Genomic DNA, 26,678 nt, shown 5'->3' on the forward strand with positions numbered 1-26,678 from the left:
TGTTTTTCTTTCATTCAGTAGGGTCTGCTGAATCCAGATGTTAGTCACTCCCAAAATCTTTAGTGCTGAGATAAGAACATGGGTGGAGCTTTATGATTATATTTCAAAAAGTCACAATTTTTAGACTTCTCTTAGGGATATAGTTATTTCTCTAAAGCTTATGAAGATAAAACAGAAAAACTATATATACCTCCCTTCCACCTTTGAACAAAAAGAATGACTGAAAGCACTCAGGGGGAACAAACTTGTTAGCTTTTACAGTTTCATGGGGGGGGAGGGGGAGGGAGGGAGGAGGGAGGGGGCACTTGTCTGGGTCTGAGCAATGAGTCTGAGTAGCAGCAAATGGTTGAAGAAGAGGCATTGAAGGAATGGTGTGTGTGTGTGTGTGTGTGTGTGTGTGTGAGCAAGAGAGGGGGGAGGGGGAGAGGGAGGGAGGGAGGGAGGGAGAGAGAGAATGTATGTATGTATGTATGTATGTATGTATGTATGTATGTACGTACATGCAATCATGCAAGTAGAGGCCAGAAACAACCCTGAACTCTTCAGGAGCTATCCACCGTGTTCTTTGATGTTGTTGTTAAGATAGGGGGGTCTACTGGCCTGCAGCTCACAAATTAGGCGAGGCTGGCAGGCCATCAATCTCCAGGGATGCATGTCTCCATATCCCCAGTGCTGAAATTATAAGCATATATTGTGATATCCTGCTTTTTTTTTTTTAATGTGGACTCCGTTTATCAAAGTCAGGTCATCGTGCTTGTAAGACTAGGACAAGCACTTACTGAATGATTTCTCTCTCTAGCTGAAAAGGGTCTTGAAATCTACATTGAAGAAAAAATACTTTGTTTCATGACCAAGTTACCACACATAGCTTTGCTTTTGCTGGGTTTTGTTGATACTTATGATTCATTCATGGAATACTTAGGATGTACTAGGTTCTTATTTAAGGACCTTGTAACATGTATTAACTCGTTTAACCCTCAAAACAATTGTGTGAGGCAAGCATTAACATCTGATTTCAGAGCTGAAGTACAAGGAAGCCCAGAAATGTTTAGGGATTCACACAAGGTCTTTAGGTAAATGACAAAGCTGAAGGCTGAGCTTTGGACCCAGGTAGTCTGGTTCTAAAGGGCATGTACTTAACTTCCTTGATGTCTAACGTTCTTTTCAGTGATGAGGATCAAATCTAGGTCTCACACATGCCAGCAAAGTGCTATGCCCCAAGTGAATATCTACAAAGTTTCTTTGGAATCAGACTACAGGAAGTATGAGGGCAGCACAGGGGCTCCCAGACCTCACACACTATCTGTACACTCGGCCAACACTCAACCACAGGGCTGAATGAATTCAGCTTTCAGCTGAATGCTGAATGATAAGGTGTAGTTTTTCATGTTTACTGGCAAAATGAATCTGGTTTTATATAGGAGGGCAATTTAGGACATGACTATATGGAGCAATGCATAGTAGATACTTGGAGGAGAGGACATATTGTTTAATAAAATAATAATGACTTACTGAGTGCCAGCACCATGCCTTAGAACTGTTCAAGCTGCTATAGGGGTGAGAAAAGAGATATAATTATAGTGTATTACTCACCAGTCCTGCTCACAGAGTTCAAAGGCTCAAGAAAACACTGGTGGACATGGTAGAGACATGTTCCCTTGGCTGTAGGGGAAGGGGGCATTGCAGCTGAGTGGTAGAACACTTGCCTAGCAAGCACAAGGCCCTGGGTTTCATCCCTAGTACCACAGAAAGTCCCCCTTTGACCAAACAAACTGGAAAATAACTCATATTTTACCCAAGCTCTAAGATTTTGAAAGAACTGCAGCTAAATGTAGCAGAGAAAATGAATTCCTAGAAAAATGAAAGGACAAGGCTTGGAGAAGGAAGAAGGGGTTGACATTATTTATGGAAGGGTGAGAACATGTGTCCACTTTTGCTTCTGGACTGGATACTTCTGTATTAACTCAAACACCCAAATCAATTTGAATGATCGGCCCATAATCCCAATACATAAATATCCAAGTTCTAAGACTCTTAAAACCCTTTACAACTGACCAATGTTTTTCTTGGTATTAAGGCAACTGTAGGAAGCACCTCAGAATGGACCACAGCAAGGGTCACTGGGGAAGACATCCACTTACTTTTTAACTTCTTTTAAAAGTACCCATTGTGGAGGGCAGGCCCTACACCCTGCACGGGCAGCACAATAGAGCCACCCTTCTTGGCAGAGGTGTGGGTGAGCCAGCCCTGATATTGGGAGCATGGCAGAGCTGTCCTCATTACTCATCTGTCCTGTGGGGGCATGGGTGTGAGATGCCCCACCCCATCGACACCTGAGGCAGGTGCGAGAGCTGGCCCTGAGGTCAGAAGAGCAGGAGAGCTGCCCCTGCTCCTCATCAGCTGCAGCACTTGGGAGAGTGTCCCCGACACCTTGCTGGCCCTGAAGGTGTTAAGTGTGGGAGAACCAATCCTGAGGACAGGAAAGCTGGAGAACGGGCCCCGCCCCTAAGGGGTGAACTAAGCAGGGCAACGCTGGAGAGCTCACTGTGGTGATGAAGACAGGAGAGAGGGGAGGGCTGACTAACCCAGGCCCAGAACCAGGGTTATGTGTTGGTCCACCCCAACAGTGATCTGCTGAACCATGGGGAGGGGGAGGAGAGAGGGGTGTTGGTCCTGCAGATCCAAGGCTACAGGATCTACAGAGCACCAACAGGATGTTCAGGAAGAGTCCCAATGAGGGCCCAGCGTCAATGGTGTAGCAGAGACCAGGGTCCTTGAACCAGACTAATGATTCTTTGCAATGAATGCCTGCATGTAAAAATGTATGGATATGCCAGGTGGTGGTGGCACACGCCTTTAATCCCAGCACTCAGGAGGCAGAGCCAGGCAGATCTCTGTGAATTCAAGGCCAGCCTGGTCTACAGCTCGAGATCCAGGACAGGCACCAAAACTAGACACAGAAACCCTGTCTCAAAAACGAAACAAAAATGTATGGATAAAGGGGTTTACTGCGTGACTCAATGTGTCACACTGCAGCTTCCATGATGAGATTTTCCCTTTCTCTTTTTCCTTTTTTCTCTTAAATTTTATTTTGTTTTATTGTGTGTCGGGGGGGGGGGGGGGAGACGGGTGAGATCAGAAGGCATGATGTAAAAGACACAAAGAATAAATAAAAAGAAAGGAAAAAAGTATCCATTGTGAGCTGGATATGTAGCTTGGGGGTGGGGAGGTCCTGGGTTCCATCTTTAGAGCTGAAAAAAATGGAGAAAGAGGAGGGGGAAGAGACAGAAGAAGAAGAAAAGGAAAAAGAGGAGGAGGAAGGGGAGGGGGGAACAGCAGCAACGCCCTCCTCTCAGCCTTCCTGAGTATATACATGTACCATGACATCTGTATGCCATGTCTGCTATAAAAAGCCTTTATAGAAAAGTCTCCTTGGAAAGCCTCTTTTTTACAAAAGCATAGATTGTCCCTTTCTACCAAATAACCTGCATTTTCTTAGCACCACATTAAAAACTCCAGCGAGCAGCCTGCAAAAAGAAAAATGCTAGTACAGAGCTCTTCCCATGGCCTGGATTTCATTTCAGAGATTCAGCACGAGCCTTAAGCCACATTACATAGCAATGGCAGGCAAGCAGCACGCTGCACTCTCCTCAGAAACACATTGCCTTGGAGTTTCTTCCAGCTCTGAGCACGCTTTGGTTGCTGTGCGCTGCTGCCCTGCTCCCCCTGCTCCCCTGGTGTTTTTGTTTTTGTTTTTCCCTGCATAGCCAGCCACTCACACCAAACAAACAGAAAAGGTCTAGATTTTCATCTGTTGCCTGGTAACATAAGCACCCAATAAAAACACCAGGAAACATTTCACCAAATTATGGTAAGAGAAAGAGATAGGGAGCCCACACTTGCCATGGAATGCGATGAGTTTATTCAGCAGTTTCCTAAGTCATTTCCAATGCAGTGCACACACAAAGAAGGAATGCTGAGACTCTCACACTGTTGATCTGATAAGGGAATTTTGAAAGCAGAATGTACAGAATCAACTCAAATTCACTCAAGAATATTTGTTGGCACACTGTAGATAGAATAGAAGCTGTACAAATACCTGAAATTGTGTCTTATTTTTTGTCTGAAATCACTCAACTGTTATCCTCCATAAATGAAAATAAGATTATATCAACTCCTTTGAAGACTACATTTTTTTCTTTTTCTACTTTGCAGTACTTCTTTTTATATTTTTCATTATATATATTCATTGTGTGTGGTACTCTTACCTAAAGATAATTTTCATACAAGGACATTGAGCATTACTTCACATATCCGACTAACCTCCCCTTTCTCACTCTTTTCCCTCCCATTAGTCTCCTTCTGTCCCCCTAGACAGTTTCTCTTCTTGTGGTTTTATATCAGAGTATCTATATAAAATCTAGAAACCACAAAGCAAATACCCAGCATTTGCCTTTCTGAGATTGGTTTAACTCGCTTAGTGTGATGGAGGGTGTTTGTGATCTTTACTTACTCATCCTCTCGGCACACATACTTATGCCTGTCTCCACCATATCTCATACCATGCCCTCTCCAATTCTAGCCTTTGTGTCCAAGTGAAAACTACTACTAATGGGAGAATAAAAGTTTATACTTGGTTTCTTAAAAGCTTATTTACATTTATAATGATGTGGGGAAAATAACAAAATAATGTCTAGTACCCCAAATCATTGGAGAATAGAGGAAAGTAAAGAAGGATCCACAGAAACGGTTTAAGGCAGGAGAGTCATTCACGTATCTCAGTGGTAAGGCACTATTGTCTAATTATAGCCCCTGTAGTTTGGGGTGCGGGTATAGACACAGTCCCATTATGCCAGTGTTAATTGAAACCATGAGAATGTATCTCTTTGGCAGAAGAGCTATTAATTTTCCTGGTGCATGTAACCACTTGTGCATTTCTTAAGCACCACAATAGACTCCACCCTTCTAGGCAAAACTGCTGCTACAAGCAGCTAAGTAAGAAATGCATCATGAACCATGGCAGATAACGACGGAGTAAGTAATACAAAGATGTGTAGCAGCAGGATAGTCTTGAACCATCTGTTACCAATTAAGAGAATACTAACTGTATCTCTGCACTTGGAATCGTAAGGGTCCAAGGGGTGTGCTGACACCGCTGGGTCCAGCAAATATGAAGCAAAGCAACAGTACTTCAGCCAGGCAGTGCCCTTCTCTGGAAGGAAGGAGAGCTTCCTGGTGCTAATGGCCCTTTCAGAGGCTTTGTGGTGATCAAATCACTGTTCACCTTGGAAGAGCAAAAGAGCTGGAAAAACAAGGTGTCCACCCAAGAAAAAGTGAGACCATCTCTGAGTTAAGCATTCAGTGAGCAGCCACAAGGCCAAGCTTCTGCAGCTTGGCCTTTAAAGATCTCTTTATAGCCAAGTGGTTCATGTCTTCTCTGTCAGGCCTTTTTCAGGTTGGAGGCCATTAATTTTATTAGGCACCAAAAAACTACATATGTTAAGTTGTTTTCCTTCCACGGAGAACAACTGGGTAAAGGTTAGCAGGTGAAGGAACCCGTAGGCATGAAAAAAAACTACTCAGTATATAAACTGCTAGACAATTATAAGCCAATCATATGAATTTTCTGCTTACACGATTTGAAATACATTTTTGACAGTTAGGTCATTTACTACATTCCCTATATAGCTAAAGTTTAAATTCTGCTTAACTGAGAGCTACATTAATACAAAAAATATTTTCCCAAGTCTGTAACAATGCCTTGAATACTGCTACACAGAGACATCCCATATCAGATAGATTTAATGCAACTCTTATTTTGGCGTCTATGTGTTTTACTATTGTTATTCAAATAATATAAACCTACTTAGTTGAAGGTTTTGGTTTTAAATCAGTCCTTAAGTATGAAAGTTATTCAATAGTGAAGCCAAAACAGTCCATTTATTTTGTTTGTTTATTTATTATTGTTTATTTTCCAGTTACAAACATGGTATTTAACGCAGCCTGATGCTGTTGTTTTTCAGCCATGTAATTGGCAAATAACCTTTGCCCTGTGTAAGTTAGCTTGTATTCACTGTATTCCCACAGAACTATGAACTATCTTTTAGGAAGTCATAAGTATAAAATAAATACAGAAGAGAGCTAAATTCTGAAACAAAAACCTTAAGAAGCTATGTTAAAAGTAGCTTTTCTTCTTTCCCAACTAACAATATAACCTACATTTGATTAATGTAAAGGAAGTATTTTTCAAACATTTGCTTAGTGCTGCACACTATTTTTCTCTGCATAATGTACACATAGCACACAGGTACACACATATATATGGGTATTTACACCACACATTGGCTCCTTCCTGCCCATTCATCTTAAGATGAACATGAGGAATTGCTAAAAGTGGGCAAATATGTCGGGTGAACTTCCATGGCAATGACACGGGCCCCAAAGAATTTTGGACTGGAACCTAAGCATCTCCAAGATTAAAAATGATTGCTAGGGTTGACCGAAGTACAGAACTGAGATTGTTTTTCTGACTACCTTAGATTCATATGACCTACCAAATATTTGCCACAGACAATGAAGGTATCAGAAGGAAAAGGAGAGGGTGTACAAAAATATACTGCAAAGAAATTCCTAATAATTTACAGCCTGGTGATGAGAGAATCAGTAAGTGGATATGTATTATTTCCTAATTCCAAATTATCAACATCTATTTTCTATAACATTCTAGTTTTTAGACTCATTTGCTTCCCTCTGGTAAACACCAGCTTCCTCTCTAACTAAGGTGACAGTACATTCTGTGCACTTAGTTGCTCATTAACAGTTAGTGGTCCCTGTTGCCTGGTTATGTTTGTTAATAAGCATCTGTTGGTTTAGACAGTAAGTGCTTTGGTCTGGATAATAAATTGCATGGTCGTCCTAACTGTAGATGAATTCTGTGATAGTTAATCTGGTAGGTATTTTGGTATCTGTAGTACTGTTCAGTTTTCACGCTGACCTTCAGTCTAACCATGAAAACAACTAAATGACAAAAGCAAAGGCCACACTGCCTGTGCATACAGGCCTTTAAACAGTGGCTTACAAATTGGCCGCTCACTTGGGAGCCCAAGAATAAGGGCCCTAAGAGCAGTCTGACAAAGATAACTTTGCCCCAGTATATACACTTCTTCCCTAGTATTAAGTCATGAAAGATGTCTTAAGTTAGGTTTCTATTGCTGTGATAGATATGACTAAAAGCAACCTGGGAAAATTTGTCTTACATACCCTGGGTCACAGTCCACACTAGGGAAGGCATGGAGGAGTACTGCCTATGGGCTTGCTCTCACAGCTTGCTCAATCTGCAGCATCCACAGTGAGCTGGGCCCTCCCACATCAGTCATAAATAAAGCTCTGAACACTCAACACCTTCTGCAATCCTAAACTCCAAAATGCTTCATATGAGTGTAACAGTCCAAGGTCCTTCAAACGTGTTCAGGGGCTTAAGGGTTACAGCTCAGTGGTGGAGTACTGACTATACATCTGCAATGCCCTGGGGTTCTGTTCCTAGTGCTACAGAAACTAAAAGCTTGCAAATCTCACTGAAGGGTGAACCAGTTCCACTTTGAAATCTTGCTCAAAATACTACGGAAGGAAATCTAGGAGAGCAAAGTTTCTCTATGGCAGTTAAAGCACAGATGTTCAGTCTTACAGATACCAATACAAAAGAGACTCATGAAGTCCCTTCTAAGGTAGCTCCATGGACCAGTCTTAAAAATACTGGTCTAATCCAACTCATTTCGTTTACAAGAGATTCATTTTACCACATATTGCAATGGTGTTTTCTGTACTGGTAATCCTATAACCAAAGTCATGGTCAAGACTGGAATAGTGCACAGTAATTGCCATGGAAGCTCTGAACACACTTTAGAGTAAGGAAACAAGTGCTCGTGGATACTGATGATTTCCTAGTCTGCAACTAGTGGGCTCAAACATGGTCATTCAAAAGAACTAAGTGTGGTGCCCGAGGGGGAGGACAGGGAGATTCTTTTGCAAGAAGAGAAAGAACTAAAAACAGATGGAGGTGGATTTGTTCAAATCATTTTTTAAAATTAAGATTTTGGAGTCAATGTATATCCCACTTAAGAATGGATACCAAGGAAACTACAGAAAATAGCAATGATATATAAAGATGTTCATCCTAGCCAGGTGGTAGTAGTGCATGTCTTTAATCCCAGCAGTCAGGAGGCAGAGGCAGGCTGATCTCTGAGTTCGAGGCCAACCTGTTCTACAGAGTGAGTTCCAGGACAGCCAGGACTACACAGAGAAACCTTATCTTGAAATACAAAACAAAACCAAAACAAAGCTTACCTTAGCACTGGTAACACTAAACAGTACATGCATATGGACAAAGTGTGGGAGGTGAGAGACCAAGAAAAGATTGTTATTGAGCCAATGGAACCCTAATGACTTGGTTTTGAACCTCTCTCCAACCTCCTTTTGAAACCAAACCAACCAAAGTTCAAAACACAGAATATGCACAAAGAACTTACCACAGAGACTTTGCCCACGACATCCCTTGCAACTGCTAACCCTTGAGCAAAAGTCCGGGCTGCAACAAAGGCACGTGTAACTTGGAGCTTCAGTTTCCGAGGGACATCTCCAAAGGGCTTCAGCTGCTCTGTATATTTGCTCACACATTCCAGGTACTCATCTGTAAAATGGTACTGAGAGTTCACCAGGCGGAACATGCGCTCCAGAAGGCGAGCCCAGAAGTCATTTAGCATTTCTTCCAAGTTCACGTTTCCCGCCACGTAGTAGCGCTTCAACTCTACGAAGAGATCTTTAAATAGCTCTGAATTCTGCATGTATAAGTGGCCATATGTCTTCACAAACATATCATTCAGGGATTTCTCTGCATTTTCAAGTAGTTCTTTGAAGAATTCTAAAAAGAAAACCCAAACAGGGAGGGAGAAAAAAATGAGAAAGGCTGTTTTCTAGTAATTAAATAACTGAATGAGATAAATTTGAAAAAAATGAAAACAATTGTGACATTCAACTGGAAAGTATGTTTGTATATAAAGTATACTTCTTCTGAGGAATTTGCATCTCAAATCTTCTGTCAATGAAAAGAAGTCTATGTTACACAGTTACTCTTTCATTGATACCCACATCCAAGAGAAGGAGAAGGAAAATTTCAATTAGCAGCTTCTCAGGAATCAGTACAACATTCTGAAATCCCTCAACAAACAACAGCAGGCTAGACATGGTGATGCCAGCCTGTAATGCCAGCACTTGGGAGGCAGGAGGATCAGGAGTTCAAGGCCAGTGTCAGCTACTCAGTAAAGTTGGGCACAAGACTGTCTTAAAACAAACAAATGAACAAACAAGCAAGCCAGAAGAGAGCAGCAGCAGCAGTAACAACAACAAACAACAAGCAAACACTGGACAGAAATGAACACAGTATCTCTGAAAGATGAGGTTTCCCCAAACCACTGTTTCTGTAAGACCATACAGCAGTGCTTCTCAACCTTCCCAATGCTGCGATCCTGTAATACAGGTCCTCAGGTTGTTTGACCCCCAACCATAAAATTATTTTCATTGCTACTTCATAACTGTAATTTTGATACTGTTATAAATCATAACTTAAATATCTGATATGCAGGATATCTGATGTGACCCCTGGGGAGGATTGTTTAAACACGCCCCTCCCCCCCCCACACAAATGGGTCATGACCCACAGGTCTCTAACTCAAAGTAAATCATCTAATTCTGACCTAAGATTAGGACAGGTGTTTCAAATATTGTTGTGTTCATCTCTTTTCTTCTTTACTTATCTAAGCGACACACTTAGGGGCACAGAACATACTAAGACAGCCCTAGAATCAAGCACACACTTCTGAAAATAATTTGCATGTTTTCTCTGTGATACTCGTGTAACAGTGGTATTCAATTTGACTTTAGGTTCCTAAAGGAGTCATACAGTGACATCGTGATATTCTTTTCAAGGTTGCAGAGATGAATTTATAATAGATGCCATTACAACTCTGGTATATTTGTAAACTGACATGGAAAAATAACTGAAAAATGCAAATGACAATATCTGGACCATCATACAAAGTCATAGTCCAAATGCTAAAGATTTTATTTTTTCAGTAAAGTGGTAAATTAATTTTATCTTGAAGTTTAAAGAGAAACACAGGAGAGTTACAGCTAGCCTCACATACACAGTACTGAACTCCCTGATCCTGTAACAAACAAAATGGAAGGTGAGGACTGATAGCCCAGGTTGTCCTCTGACCTTTACGGCCACGAGTACTTGTACTCACACAAGAGCGTATGTACATGTATGTGCACTCACTCAAGGATTTTTTTTTTTAAAGAACGAGAAGCTAACATTAATCATTCTGAAAGAATTTCTTGCCTGGTACAAAAATAAACACCCCATGATATTAAGTTTATAAGCAGGAAATATAATGAATACCAGAGCAAAATATAAGAACTTGATCAAATGAGAAACTGTGTCTAAGTGAACATGATCAGAAGAAAATGTGATGCCACTTCAAAGGCAGAACACTGGTGAACTTCTCAAAATGCAATAGAACTACAAACGTGTTCTCTTCCCAGGCTGGGAGGACAAACCAGAGGCTGACAGCTAATTTCAAATAGGTTTTCAAACTCTTGGACTGAGTACAGTCTTTTGGAAGGAGAGAGGCATGTGGGTTTCCATACAAGCCAAGAGAGCCCATACCAATGCCTCTTGAGTCCCTAACTCATCAATACATGCTTCTTTGAGGTTTAGGGCTAAAGTCCAGAGTCTTTTCTGCTTCCAGATTTTTAGACTTTGCCTCTTAATTTTGTTTCTTCACTCCTGCTCCTAGTGGTGGATTTCCCCCTTTTCTTTCTACTACTTTTCTGGTGGTTTGTCTCCAGAGTTCCTTCTGCACAAGAACCAAACAAAGAAGCCCATCCATCCTCTCTGGCATGTTTACCAATGCTCTGTCCCTTAGAGTGAAAGAGCAGAGTGTATAACGAACTAAGAGACCTGTACTAGGGTTCTCCAGAAGAACAGAACCAAGAAAATCAATAATTACCGAGGGATTTATTAGACTGGCTCCCACAACCACAGAGACTACAAAGTCCCATGATGGTCACCAGGGAGACCAGTAGGCACTAAATCTAAGAAGCTGAAGCTGAATCTGATGAGAGAGGCCTGTGATATAGGCCCAGTCCAAGGCCAAAAAGCCTGCCGAAGAGCTACTGATGCCAAGGAAAATCTGATACGCATAAGCACCTGCAGGAGAAAACTGCCTTGAAAAAGCTCATCAGCAAGACTTAGGTTTCCCGCTTCTACTGTGTCATTACTCCATCAGGACCAGCAGCCTATTGGATGGTGCTGTCTGCACCAAGGGCAGGTAGGTCTTCCTCTACTCAGTCCACCGGCCCACCTGCCTCCAGAGACACACCCAGATGGATGCTTTACCACATCTCTGGGGCCCTATTCGACAACCCAAGCAAGGCTCATAGGGACACGTGAGAAGAACTCTAGAAGGAATCCAAGTGGGGAGGCCTTTTATTGGCTACAACACTCGCCTGAAAAGTTCTCTAAGTGTACGCCAAGGATCAACAGCACATCAATATCACCTAAGAACTTGCCAGAAATCAAGCTCTTGGCCCCACCCCAGACTTACTGAACCAGAAACTCTAGGTGTGGATCTAGCCATGCGTGACTGTTGTGCCCTCAAGTTAGAGAACAACTCCTCTAACTGATGAAAAATGTCTCCATTTCACTGCTCACTAGTAATCACTAGCAGCCCTGGGGCTAGGCTGAGTGTAAAGCATTCGAGGGGAGCAGTAGAGTTTTAAAAGCAGGGAATGTGGGTTTCTTTCCAAAGAATTACCGCTAAAAATACTATTACCTTCCTAGAAATGATGTTTTGTGGTTTCTTAGGGATAAATTTTCTTATATAGCGCTCTTTCAACTATGTGTTAACATAGATGATTAATGCATGCAGCATTTTCCCATAATTCCAAGTTGGGGAGCCTAAGGATGCTAAGGAATCTCAAATGTCATCTGGTCTATGTCCTTTACCATGCCTTATTACCAGCATCCTTGGTAAATGGTGCTTGTTGATCAAGGGCATAAAATGTATAAGCAGATTGTGTTAGTACATGTCCAGTATGCTACACGTGAATATTGGGAAAAGAAATCCTGGTCGCTGAGAATGGTATTCAAACCTTCTGTCAACAAGTGCTAGTTAAAACAAAGCAAAACAACAACAACAAAAAAAAAACCTGACAACCACCATAGGTCCTTCCCTATATTACATTTTTAATCATTGTTCATAACATTGGTATACGCCAGAAAAAACTGAGTGTTAAGAATTATTTGACTTGTACTTTTGTATTCATTTAATAAACTACTCTGAAAGTCCAGTTGCATTTTTTTAAATCAATAGCACCCACAGTTACAGTTTTAAGGGGCAGAGGACACATAGTAGTCCACTGAGCTTAAAACTGTCAAGACTGATCCTTTAGGGCCTCATAGTGCTGTATATCAAAGAAATTCTAGGAGAAAGTTCATCATTCTGGTTTTTGTTTGTTTTTGAGACAGTCTCACTCTGTAGGCCAGGCTGGGCTCAAACTCACAGGGACCTGCCTGCCTCTCCCTCTCTGGGGCTGAGATTAAAACATGCACGGCCCTGTTCAGTAAGTTCAGTCACTCTGGTCGGAAACTGGCCAGTGGATGCAGCTGTTTGGAATACAGTCACTTAAAGCCTAAGGAAAATGGCCTAATGAGAAGAAAATAGATTTGTTAGTGACATATCCCTCCGTCCAGCATTACCACAGGACTTTACATTGGCTCCCATGACTCTTGCAAAATGTAAGCCTCTGTGCACATGCGAATGTACATGTTTATGGCAGCATGTGCTTTAGGAGATTAGTGTGATGTCACACATACACTAAATCCTAATGTATCTCATTACCCAGAAAATTGATCTTCTTGCCTTCACACATTAAAAGACTCTTTTATGTGGCCATTTAAGTTGCAGATATAAAGAATATTTGAATGAGCATGTGGTTAATAAATGCTTGAGAAATTCTATAAAACTAATATAACAAGTTAAAACCTTGCAGCTTAATCTCTCCAAATGGCTATGCAATTCGACAAATATGTACTGAGTGCCTATTATGGACTCAGCTTTACCATGTATCTTAAGGTTCTTCTGTCCAATCAGACTGCAACAAAAATTTCTAGAAAGACAAATTTCCCCTGTCCAATTTACCTTTACTATACAGCCACTTTACCCTGTGGTTTTATGAATGCACTAGAGACTTTAAAACATCTATACAATTCCTTTTTTTTTTTTTTTTGTAAAAGCAAAGAACCATTATTTCAAGCTCGGAGCTTGGTCTCTCTGATCGATACAATTCCTAATCCTTTATTTCATCTAATGAGTTCCTCAATATTCATCATTTCACCCTTGAGTCAACCAAACAAATATGAAATAATGCAGGCGACCCAAACTCATTTCTCCTTAGACTCATTTTGTTAAAGAGACTATTCCACCTGGCTTTTGTTTTTGCCTTAAAAGGATGGCAGATGTCATGTAAATTCTAAAATCTAGACCAATTAGACACAGTATCAACCAAAGCATAACAATTTTCTATTGGTTTTTTTTAAGTTTGTAATTGCTCTAGTAAACTAGCAATTATCCTATGGTTGTGCATAACTCTTTCATCTCTCCACTGCTCCCTACTTGCCTTTCTATGGCATTTTCTCTAGAAAAAGGAACAGAGCACAGGTTAGACATTTGGGTACAGGATCACAGCCATCATTTGTAGCAACTTTGTTAAGTGCTACAATTCTCATCTCCATCTGGGCCCCACCCATCCTTGACATTATTCTTGTTCCTCAGGATCATGGTCAGATCCTAACTGCTGAAGAAGACCTGCCTAGGCCAAGACACATAGCAATCATCCTCCATAATCGTTAATGAAACCAATTATAATACAAGAGTTGGCTAAGGGAACCAGCCAAGGATAGTGTAAACCAGAGTTCCCACTGATCAGAAGCTGAGTTAATTGGAAGTTAGAACTCCTATCCAGCAACTGCTTGTACTTGTGTAGAAATACTGCTCAAACAGTCTGTCTGCAGTGAAACTACTGGTATCTGAAAGTCAGAGAGGAAGCAGTAACTGAGCATCTGTGAACAGGTTTATTTCTGTAAGTTTCCATTTGGAAGCTTAAGCATACAGGCTATAAGGATCAAGCAGCCGATACTCCTTCAGCTCCCAATTGGCCACAACTCAGGAGTGGAAATCAGCACTATAATATGCTATGAGCCTAAAGCAGTGTGAATGGTGGGGAAAACATGAGACTCCTACTTAGAGGCTACCTGCCATGGTTGGGAAAATAAGAGCCTCTGACAACCCATTTACAAAACAGGCTATTCTGTCTCAGCCCACATGGCTAACGCTGGCACAAAGTAATGCTCAATATACATAGGCACTACTAATAATGCCTGGAGTGATGCTATTGTCACTCCTAGAATGTCTTTATGTCAACAGCCATTTAAAACATCTTTTAAAAGACTAGTTTATGTCTTACCTAGTGGTGTCGAACATAATCCATCTGGGGGAACATAAATGAAGCTAAAGCTGTTGGAGGTCTGCTGAGAAGACCTAAGGCCTTATAAAACTCAGAGCTGTTTATCCAAAGGAAAATGCTTAATGGCTCTACCTTCCAAGGTTGTGAAATGTCCCAGACACCCATGAGACTGGAAGCAACTACTGGGTGGAAACTAAGGAACGGAACATCATCAGCCATGGTAAGAGAGTTTACACTACCTGGAAGGTGGAATGCCATAGCATCACACACATCTAAAACTTAGAAATCAAGGCTTCTTACCGCTTTCCTCCCATGCACTTCATTTGCATACTACTGACTTTACCAGAGGCCTACTAGGTGGAAGAACTGAGCTTGGGGGCCTGTAAACACTTCTCAGCTCTAAAATTCAATTATTCCTAGTGTAGAAAGTACTCATTTAACATGGGAAAAAACGAGTGAAAGCCAAACTTTTCCTATCAAAGGGTTCTATGTAAATATTCTGCCTTTTAAAAAGAACATCATGTGCTCCTGGAATTTCTATCGCCAGCCACTTGTCTTGCATCAAATAAACATGCAAAATTCTTGAAGAGGGTCAAAGGAGCTCTGGTTGTGCTATTAAATACCATTAGTTACTTCTATATAAACAATCAACTGGCTATTGATGAATAAGCTAGAATGTATTCTAGAATGAACCCACAACCTTGAGAGACTGGAAGCTCTTTCTAGTCAATCCATTTGTTTGGTGTTATAAATCAACCCCTCGCGTTTACATTATGAGGAAGCTGTCTTGTATATATAAGCATTAATTTCTCCTTCACTATAAATGCTGCATCTCACAGCCTTAGTGGGGCATGCCAACACTAAGTTAGCACAGCAACAAAATTCCTGAGAAGCCTCTAAGTGCTACAGTTCATCCTTTTCTAACTGTTAGGCAAACTGAAGGAGTCATACTCCATCCATCCTCTTGCTGCAAGCAAGTATGTAATGAAGAACAGCTACAAGGGGCATCTACCAATGGAGGCAAGAGGAGAAACAGAAAGCATTTTCCTGACAATGGAACTGTTGGCTTGTAACTGTCTACTCCAGTATCTTGCCTTTTCAGTAGTCTGAAAGTCTATATAGCAGGCACTTGCCTCTGCCATGGCATGTCACTCCTGGAGAGCACCTGAAAGAGTATGGGGGTACTAAAAGGTCACATACTCAACTCATGTTTAGCAGCGGATAGTAAATTAATAGGCTGCCCCTGCGTTGGCAAGTCAATTGCCAGCTGCAGTCCTCATTTGGGGCTGTTAGCAAATCAAAGAGTGCTAGGGGATCCTGCCAAAGGATCAGTCTTTTCTTTCCAAGGTTAATTTTATTAATGACTTCTCCTAGGGAGAAAATAGAGTGTTTATTCTCTCATGGACCTTGATTTTAGCTAAGTTGCCAGGGATTCAGACTCGGTACCATGTACTTAGTACTTTTGCTGGAATCATTCAGTGTTCCCTAGCTAGCTACTTGGACTTAGCACTCTCATATTACTTTGCATCCAATAGTCCCCCCGAGAAGACTTTGGGCACATAAGGAAGCTAGGAAGCTAGAGTAGCTGCAGCACGTGCTCCAATGCTACATTTTGTGTGTATCACTCAATAAGGTATCATATGGGCTCACAAACTGTATAATATATATTATATATATTCATGAACTCACATCAAGAAAAATCATGGCACCAAATCATTTAATTAGTGATTCTAATTGCATGTATGCATGTGTTACGTGTTGACACACACAAAAAAAGATGAAGTAAATACAGTGGCGATGGTGGAATGTTAATGATCAAAGATGACTGTTTTCAACATGTTTCTCGATTTTTTTGTTTCCTCAAATTTTTTAATGGCATTTAAAGTTTTTGATTGACACATAACATTTCCACATATTCATGAGGTAAGATTGATATTTTGGTTCACAAATGTACTAGGCAATGATCAACTTGGGGAATTAACATATCTGTCACCTTAAACGTTTGTTAATTCTTTTGGGCAAGTGTATTCGAATTACTCTCTTCTATTTTGAGATATACACTATGGTCAACCTACTTGGCAACAGCACACCAGAGCTTACTCTTCCTAAGAACTCTAATACTTAACCAATGGCCAACCTCTTCCCACTTCTCCTCCCTACCACTCCTCACCAGTCCATGGATCCTCTCAACTTCCTTGAGAGACTCATGCACATTATCACAAATGTTAGAATTTCATTCTTACGGTGGAATAGCATGTGTGAACAACAAATTTTCTTATTCCATTAATCAGTTGATAGACTGATGCCACACCCTGGTCACTGTGAGCAGTGTGGGCAGCTGTGACTTTGACAAACTGATTTAATTTCTTTTGGTTCTATGTCCAGCAGTGGAACAAGGCAGATCTACTAGTCCATTTTATAGTCACCAGGCTAATCTTAGAATCAATAGGTCTCCTCCATTCCACAGTCGCTATGATAATCTTACAATCTGTACAACAGTGTACAGGGGTTCTTTCTCCTTTATCCTCAAGAGTAATTTATAATCAGAAAAAAAGGTATTACTTCCTGTCTACAAAAGGAAAATTACTTTCTTTTACTCTGTTTCATGAGTGGAGACCTCAATGCACTTTTTTTTCTTTTCCCCCAATTATCCATAGTGAACAGTGACAAAGAAAAACATCATTTTAAAAATACCAACATTCATTTTTTTCATCAAGAAAAGTACTTCTTTTGCTGAACAGAATGTTTCTCACCATAGCAATTTGAAAATTAGGATAGGTATGTAGAAGATTCCAATTACTTGTAACTCTACAACTTGAAAGAAAGCTCCAACTGCTTACTGAATTTCTTGTCTTTTTTTCACATGAAGGTATATGGTCACATGGTCGACAGACTAGTGCTTCTACACTACTGTCATGTAACATTATATACTTAACATTTCCTATATGATTAAAGGTTCTTCAGAAGCATCATTTTTAATAAGGTGGATCTTATTTTTAATTATTTTTTGAGGTTATAGTACAATTAACATCATTTCCCCCTTCTTTGTCCTCCCTCCAAGCCCTCTCATATAGCCCCTTTGCTCTCTTTCAAACTCATGATCTCTTTTTTCATTAATTGCTGTTACATGAATATATTCCTACATATAAGCTGCTCAATCTGAATAATGTTACTTGTATGTGTATTTTCAAGGTTGATCATTTGTTATTAGATAACCAATTGGTGTGCTCTTCCTTGGGGAAGACTATTTCCCTCACATGGAACATTTTGGCTTATTTCAAATTTTATTATTCTAATTAATACTGTGATGTGCATCCTATTAACATCCTACATTAATCTTTATGTACATCTACTTTTCCTTAGGATACATACCTAGTAGTACAATATGAACATATTTAAAACTTCTAACACATTGTCAAATCAATTACCTCAAAGGTGTGCCAATGGATAACACTTGCTATTTGAGTCATATTTATTTCTAAGTTCCCAGTGCTCCCAAGAGAGAGGATGATTAAGATGGGCTGGACCAAAGGACAAGAATGGGCTAAATCATGACTGGCTTGGGAATTCTCTCAGTCAAGCAGTTGGAGCCTTACCCGGACAGGCAGACACATAAATGAGGGCTGGAATCAATGATGCCATTTCAAATTCCCAGGCTCAGTACATACCAAAATAATAAAGTCAAAAGTTTGTACTTGCCTCCAACTAGATCAGCAACTTCTTCCTGATGCTATGTCTTCAAAAGAAGTTGAAGCTAACTGCAAAGGTTCAAACTAATATTGCTCTGGATTCAGCAGAAATTGCGCATGCACTTTCAACTCCAATGAGATAGCTAATACCACAGCAAATGCTTACATTTCAGAAAACAATTCAGAGGGCTGAAAAAAAACTGCTAATAACAATTCTCATCAAGTTTCATAGATACATTAAAAAGGAGTTAGTGCCTAGAGAGATGACTCAGCAGTTAAGAGCACTTGTAGGTCTTACAGAGGATCAAGGTTCAGTTCCCAGCATCCACATGGTGGCTCATTTTATCTCTAACTCCAGGTCCAGAGGATCTAATGACCTCTTTTTACCTTCATGGGCACCAGGCATGCACACGATGCACATAATATGCATGCAGACAATCATATAAACACACAAAATGAAAATAAACGAGCATATCTTGTTTAAAGGGGTTACCGAAGCTACACAGGTTTTTAGTCTGTCGCATGGATGTGAAAGAAAACACAAAAAATAATAGTGCTTTCCAACAAAATCAAAGGCAGTTAGTGGGATCTAGGACAATGCATTTTTAAACAGGCCAGATGGCTTCACATCTTTCTTTGTACTTTGTGGCTACTCTGCCTGTGAATTGCTGCCCACTACACTGTAATGAGGTTCCAAACAGCAACAAGTGTTTTAAAGTCTTAATGGCTAAAATCTAAAGTAAAGATTAAAAAATCAATCTAGGGGCTTAAGAAATGGCTCAGCTATTCGGAGTATACACTGTTCTTGCCAGCACCCACATGAAGTGGCTTACAACAGCCTGAACTCTACCTCCAGGCCATCTGAGGTCCCCATCTAGCCTCCCCAGGCACCTGCACTCCTGCACATAAACTCACACATGAACACATACATCTATACCTAATTAAACATAATCAAAAGCAATCTTTAAAAACTCAAACTAAGACAAGCAGTGGTCATATACTCCTTTAAACAGTGGAGGATCTCTGTTACTTCAAGACCATCCTGATCCACCCGAGATCCTGTCTCCAAAACGGAAAAACAAAGTCTGTATTTGTATTACTATATGCATTTCCATAATATTCAAAATATGTGTTTTAGGTTTTTTCCCAACCTAAAAAGGAGGTCTTTACGAATATGGGTAAGCAACAAACTCACTGAGATGATAGGAACAGGGTTGGGGAAGCGATAGTGAGGCTGTGAATGATAGCCACTCTAGCTTACACAGGCCAGGCAGATAGAGGAGACAGACAATTAGGTCTTTTATGTGCATTTTAAGCTAATTCAGAAAATTTCTACTATTATTCAAGTTAACAAGCTGCAGGCTCATGGGAGGGTTTTCAAAGACCTGGTGAAAGTAGCTGGGGGTTAAGAAATGACGGGGAAATAGAGGCTAACCATACAGATGGCTAATTAACAACTTGTAAGACCTTTCACTAAAGCAGCTGGTCCAGTCACATGTTTAAAAGATTCACAGAATTTTTAGAACTGAAAGGGTTTTTGAGGGAGCATCTAGCTCAACCCCTCATTTTATGGATGGGAAAACTGAGACCCAGTTAATTGCTCCAGGTCACAGAGGGTCCTGCTGAAGAATCAGGCTGACAATTTGTTGTGTTCTGTCTCCCAACCAAAGTGGCTTAATTTCCTCCTAAAATGACAAATTCAAAGAGTGTTCCCAATAAATTAGTATCAGGTACCATCTTTGGTTCCACACGATTTCTAGTGAACAGTTTGATTGCGGAGTTGCTTGGCAGCAGTGTTTCCTCAGGGTTATTGCATCATTTGTATTATGTAATCCTGAAATGTACTTAACGCAGCAGCTTTGATCACCTCAATAACCTATGTTTCTTTTCAAAACAATGAGCCTCACAAAGTGCCAGACATTTGGGGGACAGGCCTTTATGTTGGAGTCCCCAAACATGGATTGTGCCTCACTTCTACTATTTCTATTCCCTTTGGCAAGCAATTCCTCCCAACACCCACTGAACTGACTTATTAGCATATTCATGAGCCAACTGCTTCAGCTAATTAGCCGGTTTACTACTAAAAAATTCCCAAGACTGGCCAAGAGGGGGAGCAGCTAGCCATGCGACTCTAAAGCCCTGGCTCTTGGACCATTTTAAGATAAAGAGCTGACAAAAAAGCTTGCAGGACAGAAAAATACAGAAGCCAGTCCTCACACCTAGAGACACACATTTAAAGCATAGGGGGCCTGGCAACATGGCTCAGTGGGTATAAGCTGAGTCTGTTCCCCCAAACCCACAGTGGAAACACAGAGCTACTTTCTGAAACTTGTTGCCTGACTCTGACACACATCCTGTGGCATGGACACACCACGTATACACCCACACAATAATAATAATAAGAAGAAGAAGAAGAAGAAGAAGAAGAAGAAGAAGTAGTAGTAGTAGTAGTAGTAGTAGTAGTAGCAGTAGCAATAGTAGTAGCAATACAATTTTAATATTTTAAAAATAAACACCAGAAACTGGTTGTAATGCTACATGGAGATACTGCCAAATGAGGTCTTTTCTCATATTTATCCAGGTCTGAAAACATACACACATGGCTTAAAATGTACAAATCAAGTTATAAACTATATATATATATATATATATATATATATAAAATATATAAAATATATATTCACTTGTGATACACAAACAGTAGAAAATGGAAAGTACAGAAGCAAAGCAAACAAACACACCTCCCCCGAAAATCCTTAGAGACAAAAGAATGGGGAAAAGGATTTGTCCTTCACATTTGATGAGTCCGAAAATGGCAGAGCAGGTGGAGGCAGAGTAACCAAAAGCAGGGTCAGTAAGGCCATCTCTGGCTTGATGCACATACATACACTCTGATAACACAGCAAGTTGCCAGGGCCCAAAATCATTGAGTATGCATTCTGAGCTTGTACATGGCCAGACCTCTTTGGAAGTCAATGGGCCTACTCCTATTTCCCTGTATCCTTTTGCTGTTTCCTCACTATGCATCTCCAGGGCGGTTGTGTGTAACTTTGCTGTCCTTCTTCATTCCCCAGCCATTCTTTGCCAAATTTCCTCTCTTCTATTTACATCAAAGACACAGGTTTGTGCTTTTTATCACAGCTCGGACAGTTCTCTGATCAAAACAGCCTTACCTTTGGACTTCAGAGAATTGAAATAACCCTAAAGCACTTTACTCAACATCCCTGGGTCTTTTAAAAATGTATCTATCAATCAAACAACTGATTCAGCACCTACCTACTCAAGGATTGTTGGGCACCAGACAACTGATGTTTTGCCATGGAAAATTATTTCAGAAAACTTAAAGAAAATGTGCGAAGTATTCCAGCTCTGTTCTGATCTCCAGACCAAACAGATTTCAACAAATTTTAATTGGTGCTCATTAACTTTACTGTCTTTGCCATATTTTAAATTAGAGTCGGAAGAAATACATGGGAGTTTTATAATCATTTTTAGTGTGTTTTGGAACTGATAAAGGTACAGTTTTAATGTACTTATTCAATGTGAAGAACAAGAACAATTGTTTCTGTATTTAAAAAAAAATCCAAGCATATGTTAACACTTACTGATAACGGCTCTCTATATAGCTTTCTTTAAAAGAAAGCTTGCACATTGTAATCATACTATGTACTATGCTGCTATAAAACCATGGGGAAAGAGAAGGGGGAGAGAACACTAAAGCAGCAGACTCATGGGCAATGACTGTGGGCTCTCTTCCAGAGAAAGATGTGTGTAACCAGAAATGGGACAGTTTTCTTTGGAGAAGTCTGTACCCAGAGTTGGGTATCCTTTATATTCTCTACCTTTCTCTTTGAGAAACCCACATCTATGCTTTGGGATGTGTCTTACTTTTTTTCTGAGCCTCTCTCTCTCTCTCTCTCTCTCTCTCTCTCTCTCTCTCTCTCTCTCTCTCTCTCTCTCTCTCTCAACCCTCAAGCTTAAGCTTATATTAAAAGCATTATCTTAGCCCTCCAAGTGTACTTCATCTGAAAAAGAAAGTCGAAATCAGGTATCTTAGATAAGGTAGGCTTGGGACTTGGAAACATGCTGATCTCCACTGCACCACACTCTCAACAGAAGCAGGACTTACGATTCCTTTCTATTCTGGTATGAAAGTCCCATGTGCTGATTTTTAGAGCATTCACCTCTCTGATATGCTAGAGTCAAGAGACTTTCACTGTTTCTGGGCATGTAGTGCACACCTGTAATCCTAGCACTAGGGCGGTTAAAGCAAGATCACAAATCACAGCCTCTCAAACAAAATTAGCTGGACTTGAAGAGAGTGGGTAATGAGAATATGAATGAGTCATTGCTTTTAAAAGTAAAAATAACAGTGATCTAGAGACAAGAACGGGTCTAACACTGTACTTGCCAATAAAATCTATTTTCACAAAGTATTAGCATGTGCTCTGTAACAGAAAGAGCTAAATATGCCAGGGTTGGGTTAATCAGGAGGATACACGTATTTATTCTCACCTATCCAGGGAAAGGAGACAGAATTAAGACCAAACAGATTGGAGGTGTAGGTCAGTGGTTGAACACACGTGTAGCATGCATGTGTGATATCCTGGGTTCCTTCCCCAGTCTCAGCATGCAAAAACAAGACCAAATACGTTTTGCACGTAGTGTACTTGAAACAATGAATAGGATCAACGGCATATACTAAAATATCCAGACAGTATTTAAGTTCAACTACATTACAAATTAAATGTGTCATAGTCTAGCCTGGACAGCTTACTAATACTTATTAAATTGGTTACAAAAAAAGTTTCAAATAATGACTCTCAAAATAAACGCCTGAAATACAACCTGTTCTATAGCTGAGGACTGTCTTATCAGCTCCATCAAATCTAATTTAGTCTAACTTCTCACCATGGTAACAAGCCCTTTGCGGGAATACTCAAAGACATTTCACATCTAGAAAATTTGCCTTGTACTACTTCACCATGCATAATGTCAAGAAAAGCTTGCTTCAAAGGTACTATGTAATTAGAATGGCCTTTAAAACAGGCACAAAGGAAATTGTTCTGATTAAATCAAGTCTACTTCACAACAATAGTGAGTGAGCAACATCACAGAAAGGAATGCTGGGCTGCTTGGGACTTCATATCCTAGTTTTGCATCTGTTATCTGTAGTGTGGCTTCAGTTAGAGCTTGAAGTGCCTCTCATCTGCCTATTTCCTCTCTATTAAATGAAACTATCCATGTGAGAGGGTTTAGGGTTCTGTTGTGATTTTCCATGGGAAGACTATACCAGACCTAAGCTAATACTAAGCCTGGAGAGGCAGCCGAGCTTAGTGAAGACCATAGACTAGCGAACACTTCTAAGTTATTGGTTGCATGGATGCTCAAGAGCTGAGTACCAATCCGGCCTATGTGCTATGGGGTTTCTAAGAATTCTAGTTGGCAATCCACTGTGAAATTTAATATGAAGTCCAGCATCTGTAGAATCTCTCTACTGAATGGGGGTGGGGGTATTAAGACAGTTTTGAGATGCCTGCTTTTTATTAGGAAGTCTTTTTTTTTTTCAGTAACTTGCGTCAACAACACTATGCAGCATTCACCCAAAGAAAGAAAAGGAAAGCATTTAAATTAACCTCATCTATTTTTAACTCCCTTTGACCGTATTTCTGTAATGCCTAGTATACAGATGCCAGTGCAAGCTGCTTAACTTGCCCCTGGAAGCCTACTTCAACCATACCAACCACCACATCTTGGGAGAAAACTGAAGTACTAAGAGAACAGAAGACATCTGAGAATCGATCATACAAAACAGCTGTCACCTCTTACATGCAATTTAGATCACATACCATCAAACTTCTTATAACGGGATGCAAAGATGGCTTGCAAATGATTACACTGTTCACTGACCACACTTTTGAAATCGTCTTTACTTTGCAGACTGTACTTCTCTTCCATCTCTTGAGAACAGCAGGTATAGCCCTGGGGACAGATCTTCAGATGGTCACCTGGAAGGTAAAAAGACAATCTGTATCACCAGTATCCATCAGATCTAAGAGAGAAGGGCTTGATTTCAGATGCACATTCCTCTTCATTTTAGCCAGGGGGGATCTTTGGAGCAGCTCAAACATTGCACAGATCTAAAAGGTTTCATGGCACATGAAACTCTATTCTCATGTGTCGGTTTTGTTGTTGTTTTGAAATAGAACTTTATTATTTTAAAAAAAAAGCTTGCAGCCAAGTGTGCAACATATCTCTTTAATCCCAGCACTCTGTGAGTTCGAGGCCAGCCTGGTCTACAAAGGGAGTTCCAGGACAGCCAGGGCTACACAGAGAAACCCTGTCTTCAAAAAACAAAATCAAAACAAAAAAAGCTTGCAAATAAATAAAACATCGCACACCAAAATTAACCAGGCTTAACCTCTACACAACTTAATGAACTTATATACAGTTAAAACTGGCATTCAAAATGGAAGCTGTGATACTTTTAGTATCTAATATATTTAATCCACTTATCAACCACATTAAAATAAAATAAAATAATAAAGCTAACACTACCACCTCCCCCCAAAAAAAACAAAAACAGAGGAACTTTGTTATTAAGAAGATGGTTTAACCACAGAAGTCAGTGTGGGGCAATAAGAACAGCATCGATTGGTAGGAACACAAGCCTCTCTCATAAATTCCTTATGATTCTGTGTGACACACTGTGTGTAAGTCATGGAAATGAGAGATTTATTTTTTAAAGATTTGGGAGTTTATATTTCAAGAGAGAGAGAAAGGTTTATAAAGTATGATAACAACCCAAAACTCAGTAAATATGTAAGTCCATGTTATAGTGTAGGAAAGTAACATATAAATTTATAAGCATGAATTGTACTGAGGAAAACCAAAGAGATCCACACATTTCAGGGGTTGGCAGCACAAAGGAAAACTATGGGGGTTCAGACTGGATAATCTGAACCTATGCTAAATCATAAAGAAGTGATCCCAGGCAATCCTCTATGTTAAGATTGTATTTTGCCACCTAATTATATCCACCTTCTGTGTGATGTACTTACTTAGTCCTCATATTCCCAGAGACCAGTGGTTTCCGATAAATGTGATCTTTATGTAGTGAGTTAAGAACACTGTCAGACGGCTCATTGCATAGCAAGCAAGCTAGCCCACAAAGTACCTATGCTCTTAGAACTACAACCTGTCCAGAGTTCAGAGGTAAGGGTGTAGATGGGTTCTTCTATGACTCCTCCTCTTTGTTCTTCCTCAGTCACAGAATGAAAACTGTGATTTGAAGAGAACAATGCCTCATCCCTCACAATGACCAAAGAGGTGCAGTGAAGCTCAAAATGAAACCACACCAGGTACTATGATGACCTGAGTCACTCCAATATTTATTGGTTTGCTAAAACTGTATACACATTCACCAGGATTTGCTTCCAATGCTCTGCTACTGGTGTCCATGTATATAAGACAAAACACGATCTGAAAAGAATCAAGATCTCATGAATCTGGGCCTAATACTAAAGCATGTACCCATTGTCCCAGCTACTAGAGGGGTAACATGGTGAGACCTCATCTCAAAATGCAATCTCAAGAATGAGTCCGCTGGAGACATGGGAACTTGACAATGGTGTGTTGAAAAGAGGGCCATGGGATAACAAATGTATCTTCCTATCGCTTAGCTTAGCCAGCTTTCTCAACTCCTTACAAATATTCCATTGTGCATGTATCAAATCTTCAAGGCAAAAAAAAAAATCTCAGGAGTTTGGGAAAAACATCCATATCTATCCAATCCAAGACAGGGTCACTGTGTGGCTCTGGACGATCCGGATGTCATCATGTTATATAGACCATTCTGGCCTCAAACTCACAGAAATCCACTTATCTCTGCCTCCCAAGTTTGGGGATTAAAGGCACTTTTCATGTCCAATTGTCTATACAATCTTTACAGGTTCACACAAGTAAAATGGATAATCTATTGATTTACTGAATGCTATCTAAATAGACCAAAATAAAAGACCCCTTTTTTCAACAGTGTGCATGTGTCTAAGGGTTTGCGCGCACGCGTGCACATACACACACACACACACACACACACACACACACACACACACACACACACACACACACACACAGCCTTGAAGCCAGAACACAGTGAGAAATTGGGACTGGATCATCTCTACTGAACAAGGTGCTAGATGTTGAGAAATTAAAACTTGTGTACAGGACTTTTTACACTGGAGGATACACCCTTCAAGCTTTACTGCTAACTCTGCTGAAAATTTACAAAGAGATGCGTAGAACCCTAGGCTGAGCAATGCTTCATAAAGACGATTAGTACACCTTCGTGTTAGATCTTTCCAGAAAGACATGAGCCACTACTGAGAAAGGCCTGCCTTGTGTAAA

The 26,678-nt window shown here is 40.3% G+C and overlaps 1 protein-coding gene across 1 annotated transcript in view; it reads right to left on the bottom strand.

Annotated features, from left to right (window-relative positions):
- The window catches only part of Gpc4 (glypican 4), a 114,205-nt gene that overhangs the window by 15,079 nt on the left and 72,448 nt on the right, over positions 1–26,678 (bottom strand). Inside the window, exons 2-3 of the mRNA XM_052739548.1 lie at positions 24,122–24,280; positions 8,526–8,917 (exon numbers count right to left, since the gene is read on the bottom strand). Of these exons, the coding sequence (XP_052595508.1) occupies positions 8,526–8,917; positions 24,122–24,280 (551 nt within the window). The remainder of the gene's footprint in view (positions 1–8,525; positions 8,918–24,121; positions 24,281–26,678) is intronic.

This window comes from Peromyscus californicus, unplaced genomic scaffold, assembly GCF_007827085.1.
Source record: "Peromyscus californicus insignis strain IS unplaced genomic scaffold, ASM782708v3 Scaffold_10__1_contigs__length_136768540, whole genome shotgun sequence".
NCBI classification, from domain to species: domain Eukaryota; kingdom Metazoa; phylum Chordata; class Mammalia; order Rodentia; family Cricetidae; genus Peromyscus; species Peromyscus californicus.